We start from the raw sequence: 15,808 nt of genomic DNA on the forward strand, positions 1-15,808 counted from the left end.
AACTTTTTCACCTCCCTCCAGAAAGAGCCAGAGGAATGCCTGCCTTGCCAAATTCCTCAGTGTTGTTTGTTGGGGCTTACAGAGCTAGCAACACAGGCTACCAAATACCAAAGTGCAAAGTCAGAGGACCCACAGGCAGCAGAACATTACTTATGTTTTGTTATTGTAATAGTATGACAGTAAAAATGAAAAACACATATTTCTTTAGATATGTTTTTCTCTTTATTTCCATTCTATCAGTCTTTCCTTCATTAGAAAGGCAGTAAAATAAAACTACAACCCCCTCCTCGGCCTTTCAGTGTTCCACATGGTTGATATTAACATTCCATCAGCTTTCTAATGATGAGGACAAAGCAGGCCGCAGGGGAAGGTTCATGACAGCATTGGCACGGTGTGCACATTCCTGCGATAGATGGGCTGGAGGGCCTCTGCAGGGTTGCCGGTGATGATGAGGGCATTTGGGAGATGAGTAAATGAGAGAGAGAAAAGAGCTACAGTGTGATATATTTCCCCCCAAAAGACACCATGTACAGGACATATGTGGTATTTTCTTCAGTTATGAGGGGTGCAGGGAGGATGGACACTCCTCTGGCTCATAGCTACATTCTTTTGAGATGGATATGCTACGTTTAAATTTATGCTGCATTCCAGACAATGTGAAAAATTGGAATATGCAGCTTCCTTCAAGGCAAACACATTATGGTCGAAGAATGACAAGTTGCTCAGGTGGAATCTAGCAGAGCAGATTACACTCTACCTTATTAAGGTCATTTCAATATATTAAAAGGCACAGATCATGGCAAAAAGCAGCATAATGAAGGCTCCAATCACACAATGACTATGCTAGAATAGGGCCTATACCAGTATTTATTTATATATTATATTTATTTACCAGTATTATATTTATTGTGGATCAACTTAGCAGATCAGTATGTCAAGCGATCTGATTGTTTGATCCAAAACACACTACAAACTACAGTACAACCAAGCGTCTCCAAGCAGGTATAACTGTTCTTGTAGAATATTAGCTGAGAGAGAAGCTTCTCTGTGTTTTACCAGCTGGGCAAAGTTCAGAGTGTGAATGTAACAGCATAAAACTCCCAACATGCCAGAGATAAGCTGTGGTTGAGTTTAGGGGTTATTTTTGTAACCTTGGTAGAGACCTCTCAGAAGTACTTCCAAAGACGTGCTGTCTAACCATGTCTGAAAGCAGACAAGCAGTGAGTGCTGGATTCGGTTTTAAAAGTTACTTACTTAAAAGTTGTCTCTAAAGTTCAGTAAAAGCATTAACACCTGCCCATCTACTGCGACTCATCCTGGACAGACTCAGGCCTAGGGCCACTACAGGTACTTGGACACTGTCCTGGTGGTGCTCACTGTCATACTCTGGATGTGGTTGTCCAGTCTGTGTATCAGCTCCTCAGACCTTAAGCTCTCCTCCTCCAGGAAGCGGGTGATCATGCCCTGTGCAGGAGACACAGGAGAAGGCTCCTGAGGGGGGAGAAAAACACACAGCTGTAGTAGAGTGCAGAAGAATACATGAATTTGTGACAAATCTCACTACTGAGGTCAGAGAAGGAGTGACTTTTTCTTTAGAGGCCGAACTCACAGTGTCTTCGGAGCCTGAGCTTTGATCCTCAGGAGCAGGTTCGCTGAAACTCGAGGCTGGTACTGAGGTTCTCATGCACAGTCCAAAGCCATTCCTGCCGCTACTGCTGGAAGAGGATGAAGAAGGCCTGCTGTCTGACTGGGGCAGAGTCTTAAGCTCTTTAAAGAGCCTTCGGATCTCCCCTTCATAGCGAGTGGTCTTCTCGTGTGGCTTAGCTCTGTCCTCCTGCAGCCTACAACATAAAAAGTAGTTATGTGTTGAACTTTTGTGATGTGTATCTGCATGTGCTTCAGTCTCTACCTGTGCTCAGCAAGTTGGTCAGGTACGGTGTGGCTGAGCATTGCGTGTTCATATTTGTTCAAACAGGTCTGTTTGGAGACCTGAGTTTGAAACTGCATCTCGGCAAGTGTTTGTCTTAACTGCTGATTTTCCTGCTCCAGGCTGCTCAGAGAGGACACATAACTCTCTTTCAGTGAAGCAAGAGAGGACTCCTTCTGCAGAGAGATGGGTGACGAGTCACATTTACAAAGAAACCAAACTGGGAAAAGAATCTGTGCTGCTGCCATCTGTAAAACTGTGATGACAAAGGTGTCAAAGCAGACAAACCTTTGGTGACTGATACTGCAGTCTGTGCAGCAGACCTTTAAAATCCTGGTTCTCAGTTTGAAGAGTCTCCAACTGTACTTGAGTCATCTGAGAAAATGGGAGAACAGAACAATGTGAATTGTCTTACTAAGTGGACAGGTTATGTTAACCCACTTAAGACATAAAGAGATGATTCATGCATATTATCTCTTCCAGAATAAAAGTTCCTGGAACTTAAGGTAGAAAAGCACTTAAAGATGTCCTTTTGCTGCATCCCACTCCAGGGCTGTATTGCCTGAAGGTGGCGTAGTCTTCATACACATTTAAAGTCTACACCAGCTGATAAATTTGACAATCTACCCCACCCAATGTCACTTCTATGCATTGGGTCCTGGAATATGTAGGCCATGGAGGGTTGACATGATGCATCCTCCCTCACCAAGGAAAGGTCTTATTTAACATGAATTTCTCTGTCACTTTAACCCGGTGGTTTCCAACTCACTTGAAGGTCAGCTGCCTTCTGTTCTGCCCGTTCCACCTCACCACAAAGCTGCTGCTTGATGCTGGTCACAGAGCCCTTAAGCGTGGCGATGGTGAGGTCCCGCTGATGAAGCTCACTGGTCAGCCTTGATACCTCCTTTCTCATACCCTCCGCCTCACAACTGTGAGTCTGCTTGGTCCTTTGAAGCTCCTCTCTGAGCTAAGGAATACATCAAAATAATAGAAAAATGATGATGTCAGCAGGTAAACAATGACGATACAGAAAAGTCTGCACACCTTACCTTTTTTATTTCAGCAACAGAAGAGTCACACTCTCCTGTGACTTCCTGCTCCATCTTTGAGTGGTCTCCTCTCTGTCTGCTCACCTTCTCCAGTCTGTGAAAAAACAGAGTATAGTAATCACTTCAGCTTGTAAAACATGGCTATAACATTTTAAATAACAAGAAAATCCCAGATGAACTTCATTACTTAACTTAATTGATTTAATTGGGCTGTAATTCAACAACTTGAATCTTGTGGTATGCTTATAAGCAAGCTGGGATTCACCTCTCTTTGTGACAGGCCAGTTCAGCCTTAAGGTGGACCTCACATGTTTTGGCACGCTGAAGCTCAGCTGCAGTCCTCTCTAGATCTCGTCTGAGGGTTTCCACACCAGCACAGCCCTGAGCTGCCAGGCAGTCCTCCAGAGAGCTGCACACATAACAATGTCCAATAAACACTCTTTTAAGGTCCACACAACCACCCTGCAGTTACCAACTGCATGCAGCGGTGGTATAGAGTGGCCCCTTGTGGATGAGATGCTGTACTACATCATACTGAACATAAGGAAATGCACCCACCAAATGACCTGATCTTTAGCTTGCAGCACTTGTTTAAGTCTAGCAGCTTCATTATGAAGCCTCTGCTGCTCAACGCTGGCTCTCCGCACAAATGAATCCTGGGTGTCCAATGTAGCGTGACGCTCCTGTCGCTCCTCTGAAAGCAGCTGTAGAACAGTGGATCATTAGCTAATGTGGTCTGCATTCTGTGTGTGTCTCTAAAATAACTCAGTAAGGGTGGTAAAAGTGCCTAACAAGTGTAGTTAAGGGGTTCACAGCGTGATCGCCCTTATCGTACACTTTCCTGTCACTCTGACAACCTGCTGCTCTCTCTGGTACTGTTCCAGCCACGTCTCCAGTGGTCGGAGGCGCTCCAGCTCCAGCTCCTGTGAGTGCAGACTAGCCAGAGTCTTTTCCAGCTGGGCACGCAGACGTTGTATGTCTGCACAGCACTCCCTGTGCTCACTTTCCACTTGCCATGATGCCCGCTGAGACTGGAAGTCAAAAAACACATCAAACAAATCAGCTTTTGCATGTGAAGATTACCACTTAACATATACTTTCATGTGTGAGAGCTCTTCATTTAGTTTGTACATGGTTACCTCTGAAGCATCTGCCTCTTTTGCTCCTCCTTTAACTCCCTTGAGATGTTTGCGCTGAAGCTTCTGGTAATTTCTCTTTAATTTATCCAACTGCAGGGATAATAATATGTCTACAACATGCATACCTCAATGTTTCGATCAATTAACAAAAAGACACATCTGTCTGACCTCTTCCCGGACTTTCTGCAGTTGTTGCTCATACTTGGTAACTAATTCTTGTCGACCAGTCTGAACATCTTCTAGCTGCTTGCGGAGCAAAGAGACCTACAATCATAAAAGAGGGGAGAGGGTGTTCAAACTAATACAAAAATGTGATGATCATTTACACAAAATATGTATTTCCTCTTATTTGATCTCACATTAAAATAAGGGCAATTCGGCAATCAACAGATGTGACTAATGGCTGTTTAGGTTGCTTCAAGACACACTGCAATACGGCTCCTTCACACTTACCTCCAGGTCCTTCCGTTCAATGACATTTTTTGAGGTTAGAAGCCCCTCTTCTCCAGTTTTTAATTTGTGTTTCAAGGCCCGGATCTCTGCCTCCCACTCCTTCTTCTGATGGTTGATCATAATGTCAATCTGTCTCATCAGCTCTTGGAGTTCTGGCTCACACGATGACAGGACCGAGCTGAAAGTACAGGGGTACAGTACAAGTACAAATAACGATGTTTGCTAGATCTGTTAAAATACCGCATTTCACTGATGGTTATAATATTAAAATGTAACTTCAAGTCAGCCAGTCCACAGCCTTAGACCCAGTTCACGTTACCTGAAATCAGGATTCTGTATTGACCCTAGAGAAGCCTCCATCTGGTTAAAGTTGTTGTCTATAAAGTCTTTCAAATAACATTTGTCTGCAAAAATTCCGCGATTATCTAAAAACCTAGCAACGCCTACCAGCATAAGCGTTACTAGCTAACGATAATCAAACCGAGCGGCATCTAACTTAGTTTCTGTCTACAACTAAGATCGGTCGCTATTCTTTTGTACTATTTTCTAACGTGGTTAGCAAATGGTATTGGCGAAGCTAGTTCTACATCGTCCACCTATGTTTGTGTTTGTAGCAACTACACTGAACATAGGGCTTGGCAACGACGTCACTGCGCAGTGCATTGTGGGACGTGCAAGTGCTCTAACTACAATGGACTTCCTGGTGTAAGGCGGTAACTCCACCCCAAACCGCTCACCTCAGTAGGCCTTTGGAATAGTTCAAAGATAGTAACAGATGGGGTCCTGATAGAAGTGTCAAGAAAGTACAGTTTTTCTGATAAATTACAGTATATATGCATAGTTTTAGCGCTCATACTCCAATTTGTAAACATGTATAAATTATATTAATGTAGTCTTGGGACAAGATACAACAGGTAAAATGGAAAAACAATAACACTCGAGTAGTAAGATTCATTAAATACTGTCCTGATGACATGACTGAACACGTGGCTCGTTGGTCTAGGGGTATGATTCTCGCTTCGGGTGCGAGAGGTCCCGGGTTCAAATCCCGGACGAGCCCAAACCTTTTCTTCCCAGTATCCTTTTGTATTTAAAGGTAGATAGTTCTGGGCTTAACTAAAAAAATAGCGTTAGGTAGGTAGTAGATAGACATTGCGGGGTGCGCGTCCTAGACGCATGTGTGATATACGTTTTTCGAAAACAAAACACAAACGCACATACTGTTCTGGTATAAAAGCTCAGCAATATTCTTTCGAGCAAGCGGCTCGTTGGTCTAGGGGTATGATTCTCGCTTTGGGTGCGAGAGGTCCCGGGTTCAAATCCCGGACGAGCCCATGTTTTGCTTGAAATTCTGTTAATCGTCTTACTATAACACGTAAAATACAAAATATTAATAAACTTAAGTGTTTAATATGTCGGCAGCTACCTGGGAACGCTGTTTCTGTTTTCCTATACATACTTGTATTCCCTCCCCTCCTTCAGCCTCGCACACCCATTCCCCCACCTGCCTTCCGTCAAACACTGAACAAAGAGCGTCTCCACCGCTCTGCTTCCCCAGCTGTTGCCTGGGGAGGGTTCGGGCCGTGAGAAAGAGAGAGACGTTTTTATTCCGCCCCCACAAACGCAACAGACACTCCTAACAGGCGGCAGACGAGCCGGCTCTCTGACACCATTCACTGCAGCGAGGCTGAGCTGGAGGAGCAGTCAGGCTGTTCAAGGAACATTTCACGGGATGTATGACCAGCTGTAAGTGCTCTGTTTTATTGTTTTTTTTCTTTTATTACTGATTATTATATGAAACCGTTTTGTGTCTCAGTAAAAAAAATGTTTCTGTTGGTGTATTGTACTCCTGAATGTTAAATTGTTGTTAAATAGTTTGATTAGAAGTTTGCAGTTTCAGGTCCTCTAATAACCATTCAATAAAATCTGATTGAACAGAGAGATCATCTAGGAACTGGCAACAAGCTCCTGTCAGAACTGGCTTTCTCATCAGTGGACATCTCCAGAGAGATTTAGTTGAAGATCATTCACAAAGAGTCAGATTAATTTCTGTGGAGAACTTTGTTCTGTGGACCACCATCCAGCCTGACCATGGTTCTTTGTGAGGACGGCGAGTGCAGTGTCTGTCTGTTTCCTTACTCCCGGGTGGACAGGATCCCTCGAGTGCTCCACTGCAGACACACCTTCTGTGACCCCTGCCTGGAGACCATGTCGCAAACCAGGAGTGGGCTGCTCACCGTGCCCTGCCCATTGTGTCGCCGGGTGACCTGCATAGGCCGAGGCCGCAGCCTGCAAGAGGCTCTCTGGGTCAACAGCAAGATGTGGGAGCAGATACCAGAGGAGGTGGAAGAGGAGGAGGAGAAAGAAGAAGAGGAGAACAGACTGACACAAAAACCAGAGGAGAGGATGGAGGCTAAGCAGCAGCCATCGTTACAGGCCGAATGGTGAGTTTATCAGAGTGAACACATGTAGAGTGTGTGGACTCACATGAGGAAAAACTAGTTCCAGTTTTGTCTGCAGGCGTTTTAAATTCAAAACACTGTTGTGCCATGGCTCCTAATTTACAAACCACATAAACAAATATCAATAAGGGATGTCGTTTCCAAAACACTGCTGTAAGCTGAGAGAAGACTGGAAATATTGAATCTGAAATTCCAGCCATTCTGAGACATTAACACGTCAGTGCTAAGCAGGCCATTTGTCCACAAAGCATCTCATTAGCACCTCAGTTCTGCAGCGACGCATTTTGTTGCATGGGTGACACTGTCTCACACACTAACCTTTCCAGTGCTTTCTGCAGGTCCAGCAGAACAAAACTTAAACTGCCAGCGTTCTTCAGGAAGTTCAGCTTAACAAAGCAGCAGCAGGAGAGGATCGTCCCAGGCAGCAACGTGTAAGTCCTGCCTGTGCGGTGGATGGCAGCAATGACAGGATGTCATGGAGTAAAAACTAAATGATCTTCTGTTTGTCTCATTTGAAGGGAAATGAAATCCTGGCGGAGGCTTTCTACCGAGGAGACCTTTTAGGAAAGGAGATGAAAGGTGGTAGATCTCAGGGTGTGTTTTTTTCACCACAGCATAAACTGGCAGGAAAGTTGAGAGCCGTGAATCCATTGTGGTCCTGTCTGGACATTGTTTTTGTCCTCAGCCAAAGGTGCTCTGTCTCCCATTATTTATTCTTGGCTTAATTCTCCCAGCTGGTGCTGTGGGATTTAGTTCAGCTGTCCCAGTAGGGCTAACACCCCAAGACCCCTCACAGCAGATGGTCTCCTCTCCCTTTCAACTGCTAAACCTAACTTATTGTTTTTATTTATGATAGCAAAGTATTTAATAAACCTATTTTTTGAAAAGATTCTTCACTGTGGTTTGGTCACTTATTTGAGCACGCGTCTGTCATATGAAAGAATCATGAGCTCAGAACTAAGACATGGCTTCTCTACTTCTCTGTCTACATCATTTATGATGCATCAAGTATTTAAGTGACTAAAAACGGTGAAGCCAGGAGCAGATTCCTCACTGTGAATATTACTTTTGTGAGCTCCACACACAACAAAAACCCACCACAAAAGACTCATTCAACCATGAAAGCAGATTATAAACTCTATTCATCAAGCATCTGGCAAGTATTCCAAGACATCAGAAAAGTGGATCATCATCATGGAAAAGTGCATGTTTCATGTACACGTAGTATTGTGCCATTGTGAGAATAAAAGCATGTGTTGAGCAGAATTAAATCCCACTTGAAGGTCACGGTGAGCGTGTTTGGCGTCACTTCTCTGCCCTCATATTAACGTGTCAGATCAGTGTGATCTGCCCGAAGACGTCCGTTAGTGGTCACACTGGTTTGGTGCAACTGTCAGCCTGTGAGACACAATGAGTCACATCAGGATAGATGGTGTTTTATTTCACCTTTATGTAGAGCATTTGCATGTTCATGCTGGCTGACACCGTCCCTCCTGATTTCCAAATAGGAAAGCTGCATGCAAGGTCTGAATGGACTGGAATCAACAGTGTTGACTGGGCGACACATCAGGAAGGCTGCAGTGAACGAACAGACCAAAGCAGGGCTGTCAAAATGGCAACGATCCAGTTTCACTTTAGCAATGTAGTTCCTGGCTGCTCGTGCAGTCCTGGTTGTTTTGATGACTGGGATTAAGCAGAGCAGGAAACAACTCCCATGTGGTTTAGCAGTGGAAGAGCAGGTATGTAGATCATTTACTGCAGAACAAATACTGTAAAACAGACACGTACACAAAGTACTGCAGCCAAAAGAAGTAGACTACAAACCTGGACAGAGTACAGAGAATGTAATCAAAGTAAAAGTACTCTGGCCCATGTTACTGCCCTTTAAAAGTATACTTATGCTGTTACTGTAGTGAACAGACAGGTATGCCATATTAGAACATAGATCTGAAACACTCAAGTACATTTACTTAACTATAAGTATGGTGTTTTGATCAGGAATTCTGGTGCAACAAAAACATGGTGCAAGGCAGTTTCTTCATACTGTTGTTTACTCCAGGCAGTAGTACATTCCTGTCCCATTATTCACACAAATAGACACAAATATATAATGTGTTTGTACAGGACAGTACATCTGGGACTAATACCTTCTGTAAAAATATTTACTATATTTTCTATATCAAGTCTCAGATTTGACCTTTGACCTTATTTGATTTGCGATATGATGTCACAGATATGTTAATCAGGTTTCTTTTTTTTGGAAAAAAAAAGGTTTGCACACATCTCAGGGAGGATTTCGTCCACTCCTCTTTGCAGATCCTCTCCAAGTCATTAATGTTTGGTGGCTGACGTTTGGAAACTCAAACCTTCAGCTCCCTCCACAGATTTTCTATGGGATTAATGTCTGGAGACTGACTAGGCCACTCAAAGACGGTGGCAACGTATAAACAGGCCTGTACGTGTACATATGTGGCACTGCAGGATGTCAGCCCTTCACAGTGTAGTGTGTTACCAGCTGTTTTCTTGGTGACTGTGGTCCCAGCTGCCTTGAGATCATTGACCAGTTCCTCCCGAGTAGTTCTGGGCTGATTCCTCACCATTCTCATCATCATTGAAACTCCACGAGGTGAGATCTTGCATGGAGCTCCAGACCGAGGGAGGCTGGCAGTTATTTTATGTTTCTTCAGTTTGTGAATAATCACACCAACTGTTCTCAGCCAGCTGCTTGGCGATGGCCTTGTAGTCCGTTCCAGCCTTGTGTATGTCCACAGTCTTCCCTGACATCCTTGGAAAGCTCTTTGGTCTTGGCCATGGTGAAGAGTTTGGAATCTGGATTGATTGATTGCTTCTGTGGACAGGTGTCTTTTATACAGGTAAGGAGCTGAGAGGGCTCCCAATGTCAGCTCCTTACCTGTATGAAACACCTGGGAGCAGGACTCTGGCTGATTGATATATCAAATACTTATTTCATTCATAAAAATGTGAATTAACTTAATAACTTGTTTGAAATGCATTTTTCTGGACTTGTTTTTTATGGTTCTGTCTCTCACTGTTCAAATAAACCGACCATTGAAATTATAGACTGATCATTTCTTTGTCAGTGGGCAAACTTACAAAGTCAGCAGGGATTCAAATCCCTTTTCCCTAACTGTAGCTTGTGTAGCTTAGCAGAGAACCTGTGGTATTTCTTTATTTTTTTATTTTTTTCCAAGCAAAGGCACACTGCTCTGTTCTCAAGGACTCCTCCTCACCACCTCCTATGCCTGGGGATTTTTCTTCTAGGATGAAACTGTGGAAGAGGACAACCATATGTCATGTGTGCAGTTTGAAGGACCCAACTGCACAAAACGTGAACTGAAAGCAAGCTTTTATCGAAAGCCAAAGTCCAAACTCAAAACACTGTCAAAACTACATACCAAAACCAAAGATGAGGACAAACAAACAAACGCAAAACTAACCCAACAAAGGATAATCCAAGGGAGGGACAGGAGGCCTAGGAAGACAAGACGACAGGGTTGGCGGGGCGGGCTGAGACGAGCAGAGAGACAAACACAATCAGACAAGAACAAAGGGGAGCACAGGACTGAAGTAGAGGAAGGAGACAAGACACAGGTGAACACAAGCAGGGAGGAGCAGGTAATCACAGGAGGAGGGAAACTCAGTGAGAAGACACAAGGACAGGACTATCAAAATAAAACAGGAAGCACAATACTACGGACACATGAGGGAGGTCAGGGCAGGAAGGATATCATACAAAGAACCAGGATGTAAAAATAAACAGAGAACTGGCAAAAAAGAAAAAACAGAATACAAGGTGACATCCACTACACCATACACATGTTGAAGGAGATCTGAAGCCAGCAGTGCTCTGGTGGTCCATTGTTTACCCCATGGAATGTTGAATGTTGTTTGGGGTCAGACATCCTGACATTTTCATAGAACTCACTGCTATAATTCCAAATCCATTGTACCATCAACAATGGCAAGCCATCCTGGCTGCTCAAATTCACTGCTAATCCATGAGGTTACCACACAAACATGTCATATTTCCTTAGTTTCCTTAAAGAAATAAATAAAGAAGTACATTATCTCAGTCTCATTTGTTTGATTGGGTTGTCTATGTATATTTCATAACATCTGTTCTTGAACAGAAACTGGTCATATGTGTTGTAAAATCAAAGCAGATACCATGCATGTCACTACAAGTACATGTTTTGTTGAGTACTTGCTTTACAGTTATTGCTTCATGACTGGTGACCTACATAATCAGTGTCATGTACACTACGTTTCAAGTGCAACAACTGTACAACTATTGTACTGTCAGGGTTTCAGTATGCCATGTAAAACCAAACAAGCCATCGGCAAAGGAAAGTATGTGTGTGTGCACTTGCAGTCATGTTCAAGAGTTAGCACCTCCTCCTGTAATTCTATGGTGTGTGTGTAAAAACATAAAATCATCAGATTGTCGTGGGTCTTAGTATTATTAATTATTATTGATACAACTTCAGATGAACAATAACATGTATTTTAATACAACATACCTCCTTACAGCTTCCACAGGGTTTCATTAGTTGAGCTGCAGCAGGTGCTGCTGATCCTCAGTCCTTGATCATCAGCAGGTGTACAGACCTCTGTAACAACAGAAGCTCTGCAGCATTCAGGTTTGTGTTAACACAATGACAAGAGAGAAAGACATAAACCATGGTGTTAGAGAAGCAGCTGTTGCTGCACATCAATCTGGAAAGACTGATAAAACTCTTTCAAACTATTTAAAGTTCACCGTTCTACAGTGAGAAAGATTCGGAAACATTCAAGACAGCTGTCAGTCTTCACAGGCGTGGACGTCCCAGCAAATTCAGCCCAAGATCAGAAAAACACAAAAAACCCAAGAGCTACATGTCAGCGCCTACAGACCTACAGAGCATGCTCAGTGTTAAGTAGAAGAAGACTATACAAGTCCAGTTTGTTTGAAGGGTTACCAGGAGAAAGACTCCTCTGTCTAAAAAGCACGACTGAGGTTCACTAAACTGCACCTGTTAATCATACAGGAAACCATTACTTCAAGTTATTGCTGCTAAAGGTGGATCTAAAAGCTATTGAACAAGTAAGATGCTGTTCTTCATCTGAGGTATGTGTAGAAAAAAATAGAATTAAAAAGACACTGAAGCTGAAAAATGAATGTGTACATAAGCCAGGTAACAGTTAGTATTCTGGAGGGAGTGTAAAAGAAAGGAAAAGAGCGCCATGCATGCCTTTGGTAATAAGACATCTTTATTAATCATTTGGAGAGACATGCTAGATCTCTGTACAGTGTGAATGGAGAGCCAGCTCTGGACCCATCGGGTCTGCTGCACAGAGCTGCAACACATTTGCAGACACCCACATACAAAGACATTTTGTTGCATTGCATGGTCCACTTACAGGGAATGTAGGAAACAAAGGTGGACTCCACTGTCACATCGAAAGGGAATAAATACAAAGGAGCTACCGATCAATCATTTTGTCCTCATTTAAAAAATAAATACCCACGAGTCATTTCTGAGAAAGTGCTGTGTGGTCGGTCATGAGAGCAGAACATTCCTGTTTTTGAAGCAAATGGGCAGCAACACAGAGGGCTCATACATTACAAGACTCGATGATTTCCAGAGATTCAAAATAAAAATGCAACATGTCTTTACAGCGATCCAACTCTGTCTTTTGTTATTGTTGTTATTTTGTATTATTTGGCTCATTATGTGGGTTAAAAAGGTTTCAGGATCATTTTTCACAGAAGTGCTCCCCTTTTTGGACATGTGTGAACAATTCCTACATGTTCTACGCTAACACACAACACTCCAGTGTTAAGGAGATAACCATTATGTTTTTTTTAAACTTACATCACTCTAAATCTAAACTGTATTCTTAAAAAGTGCAGTAAAGTTTTCACTTCAAAGACAAATCAAAGTAGTGTTCTGGCTGACTTCAAAAGTAATGTTTATGTTACCTGGCTCTGAACCAGAACAAAAGGCCTAAACTGAAACACCACTGCAACAGTGCATAATGCCAGCGTCAGCAGTCACTTAAAACACAAGCAGAGAACAGCTCAGTGGAAACACCTGACAGTTTCTGTGACAATCAGACATGTCTTTGAATCACGTGACTGTACATTAACAATGAAGCTGTCCAGAACTTCATATTCACCTGAAAGGTCTACATGTGCAAATTAAGTCTTTTGTCAGGACTGAAACAGATTTACACTGTTGAAGGTCTGTTTTGATCACAGGACCTGGAGTCTTCTGTGACACAAGGCGAGGGCTTTGATTCTCCACTGCTCACTTACAGTACACTGTATGTGCACACTATCATAATCACAAACACCAACATACCACACAATGCGACAGTAGCTGTCATGTTGTGAATGGGGTGGGTGGGAGGGGGAAGAGCCTACTGACACACTAACAAATGCAGGTGTTGGGAATGATGGCAGTGGCCCTCTATATGTAACTGCATTCTAACGTTGCCTATACAGAAAGCGCACATTTACACACACACGACAAAAAGATAGTCTCAAGTATACAAATCCAGTTCAGGAACAAAGACTGGGACTAATCAGAGTGCATCAAGTCACTGGTGTCATGTTACATATTCAAACTTGTGTACATGGGTAGACAGTACCTATGCTCAAAAACTAGGCATGCATTAGATACTCAACATGTTCAGTTTGTCCTGTAACGAATTAAATGATGGATCCCAGCTGGGTTATGGGCGCTGTGAGTCACTGTGGATGGTTGGGTAACTAACCCTGGGTAGGTATAGGTATACAGCTGAAAAAAGCTATGTTACATTTGTTGTGGTTTAGGTTTATGCGAGAGTGGGGTCAGGATTTCTGCCCATAACAACAGGGGCATCCATAAGAATACCTCTAAAACCATCTGTCCTTCTCCTGCTCTCAATGCAGGGCTTAAAAAAAACATCCTTTCCAGAGAGATTTCCCTGAATATACAAAAATACAAAAGAAACAGGGCAAACTTTCTTTTTCTACTTAAAAAATGTACACACATCAGCATTGTAGACTCATTTTGTAATCTTTTTATCCTGGTCTTTCTTCTTCAGCTAGTGTAAGGGTTTCATTTTTTGGCAGTTAATAAAGCAGGCTAGTTTTAGAACCAGATTTACATATTGCGAGTTCCAACTGAGGACCGATCAGTCAGGTGAGGAGGCCAGAATCTCAACGTACAAAGTCAACGGCAAATTAACCAACAGAGGAAGCAACATAACAAGCATGTGGTGTAAATGATGTTTCTCCAGGATGGGCCCTCAGTATTAACAGGAACAGCCGCCTTCTGTAGTCTGGGGCTCCTGTGGTTTGTCCAACTTAATGTCAATCACTGGAGAGAACAGTTAAGGAACAAAGTGATGTCAAGAAGAAGCTGTGTGTTTCAAAAGGTACTGTAATGCCCCCTTACTACCACTAGATGGTGCTAGTTCCTATGACTGTATTTTCCAATCAACATTTCTGACTGCACTAATAACATTTTAAAACAACTATTTACTATTAAAGTACAGTTGGAAGATTTATTCTCACCAGAACAGTCTCTGGACTGCATGCTATATATTGTCAAAAAGCTAGTTAACCGCTCCTCTATTGTTACTGAGGTACTAGACTTGGAATGGGTGTTTAGCGCCGCTGCAGCACAAAGCTGTCTTAATGAGCTGCTGCCTAAGAATGAGTTTGCATTTTTTTTCTTCCCACAATGCAGATAAGGTGTTATTCCTGCTGGATCCTTGGGGGTATTGTTTCAACCGACACTGTGAGGATGAGCTCCTCTGTCTTAAGAAGACAAAAGCTATACCATGCAAATGCCTCCATATACTACCTGCTGGTAAATGTGGCAGTGCAGCAGCAGAGGCAGGTTCTCACTTATTCATTATGTCTGGTAAGCATTCTGCATGTATAAGGTGTTGTGACCTCCCCTGGTCACCCCGGATTGTCAGACTCCGTCTTCTGTAATCAGAACATTGAGTGAAAGACAATACACTTGGTTTATAGTTTCGCCTTTTGCAAAAGGGAGAACACTCAGTGAACACAGGCCTTTCAGTCTGCTTCACTCCCCTCCATAAGTGTTCTGCCCCTCCCTGGATACAGGCTTGTTTTATTCAAAAGTGGAAGTACATTTGCATAATAGATAAACAGTTTTACCATATTGGGAAATGTTACCCTTTTATTCCCACCTACCAATGATTATAATTGGTCTAACATATTTCTGTGGCACACTCTGTATCACTCCTATGTTTGACGATTTATCTTACGTCCGATGCCTTCCAGTGCTTCGGTCTTCACCGCATCAAAAGGGCTCCCGGAATGTCAATATCCTCCCTAACTCTCTGTAAGGGAGTATGTGTGTGTGTACAGAGAGTCTCCCTTTTTCTCTGAGTGAAAGCATACATAAGAGTACAACAAAAGTAAAAAGGTTAAATCAGCGCCACGCTACGCAGCAGCATCAGTGTGCTTGAACGTGTGCAATGTGATGCAAACCAACACTACTACTACAATGTTGTCTGCACCGTGAGTGGTGCTAAGCTACCAGTAGGGGCTGCACAAGAAAAAGACTGACGTCACACACCTCTGAAGCTGAACTACATGTCCTCACACACTACAAATGGCAACCAGGCGAAAACTAACTAGATGATGAATGTCCCATGTTCATTCTTCTTTTAGGTTTGCAGGTTGAGACAGTATCAAAAAAGGGTAAAAACAAGCTTCACCTTTAAATGTTCTGAACAGCATGAGCATTATGT

At 43.0% G+C, this 15,808-nt stretch overlaps 3 protein-coding genes and 2 non-coding genes across 6 annotated transcripts in view; 3 read left to right on the forward strand and 2 right to left on the reverse strand.

Moving 5' to 3' along the window:
• Positions 1 to 206: 206 nt before the first annotated feature.
• On the reverse strand, positions 207 to 5,211 carry cep63 (centrosomal protein 63). The gene is made up of 13 exons (XM_028404726.1): positions 4,888 to 5,211; positions 4,569 to 4,746; positions 4,284 to 4,379; positions 4,116 to 4,205; positions 3,834 to 4,007; positions 3,535 to 3,680; positions 3,242 to 3,385; positions 2,977 to 3,070; positions 2,697 to 2,894; positions 2,216 to 2,302; positions 1,910 to 2,103; positions 1,610 to 1,841; positions 207 to 1,491 (listed from the first exon to the last, which is right to left on the reverse strand). Exons 1-13 carry the CDS (start codon positions 5,019 to 5,021, stop codon positions 1,342 to 1,344), a joined length of 1,917 nt encoding a protein of 638 aa, XP_028260527.1. The 5' UTR covers positions 5,022 to 5,211; the 3' UTR covers positions 207 to 1,341.
• A 345-nt stretch (positions 5,212 to 5,556) lies between these two features.
• Positions 5,557 to 5,628, forward strand: trnap-cgg (transfer RNA proline (anticodon CGG)). Its single transcript has one exon. It is a non-coding gene; the product is annotated as a tRNA-Pro (tRNA).
• A 202-nt stretch (positions 5,629 to 5,830) lies between these two features.
• Positions 5,831 to 5,902, forward strand: trnap-ugg (transfer RNA proline (anticodon UGG)). The gene has a single exon. It is a non-coding gene; the product is annotated as a tRNA-Pro (tRNA).
• Positions 5,903 to 6,129: 227 nt separating this feature from the next.
• Positions 6,130 to 7,919, forward strand: LOC114434833 (RING finger protein 223). The gene is made up of 4 exons (XM_028404259.1): positions 6,130 to 6,314; positions 6,507 to 7,012; positions 7,369 to 7,461; positions 7,549 to 7,919. Exons 2-4 carry the CDS (start codon positions 6,660 to 6,662, stop codon positions 7,592 to 7,594), a joined length of 492 nt encoding a protein of 163 aa, XP_028260060.1. The 5' UTR covers positions 6,130 to 6,314; positions 6,507 to 6,659; the 3' UTR covers positions 7,595 to 7,919.
• Positions 7,920 to 12,359: 4,440 nt separating this feature from the next.
• rab6ba (RAB6B, member RAS oncogene family a) overlaps positions 12,360 to 15,808 on the reverse strand; it is a 40,005-nt gene continuing 36,556 nt past the window's right edge. For both annotated transcript variants that reach the window (XM_028404547.1, XM_028404546.1), the window contains exon 8: positions 12,360 to 14,397. In XM_028404547.1, coding sequence (XP_028260348.1) covers positions 14,333 to 14,397 — 65 coding nt within the window. In that variant the 3' untranslated portion in view covers positions 12,360 to 14,332. The remainder of the gene's footprint in view (positions 14,398 to 15,808) is intronic.

The sequence above is a fragment of the Parambassis ranga genome, chromosome 4, assembly GCF_900634625.1.
Source record: "Parambassis ranga chromosome 4, fParRan2.1, whole genome shotgun sequence".
Taxonomy (NCBI): domain Eukaryota; kingdom Metazoa; phylum Chordata; class Actinopteri; family Ambassidae; genus Parambassis; species Parambassis ranga.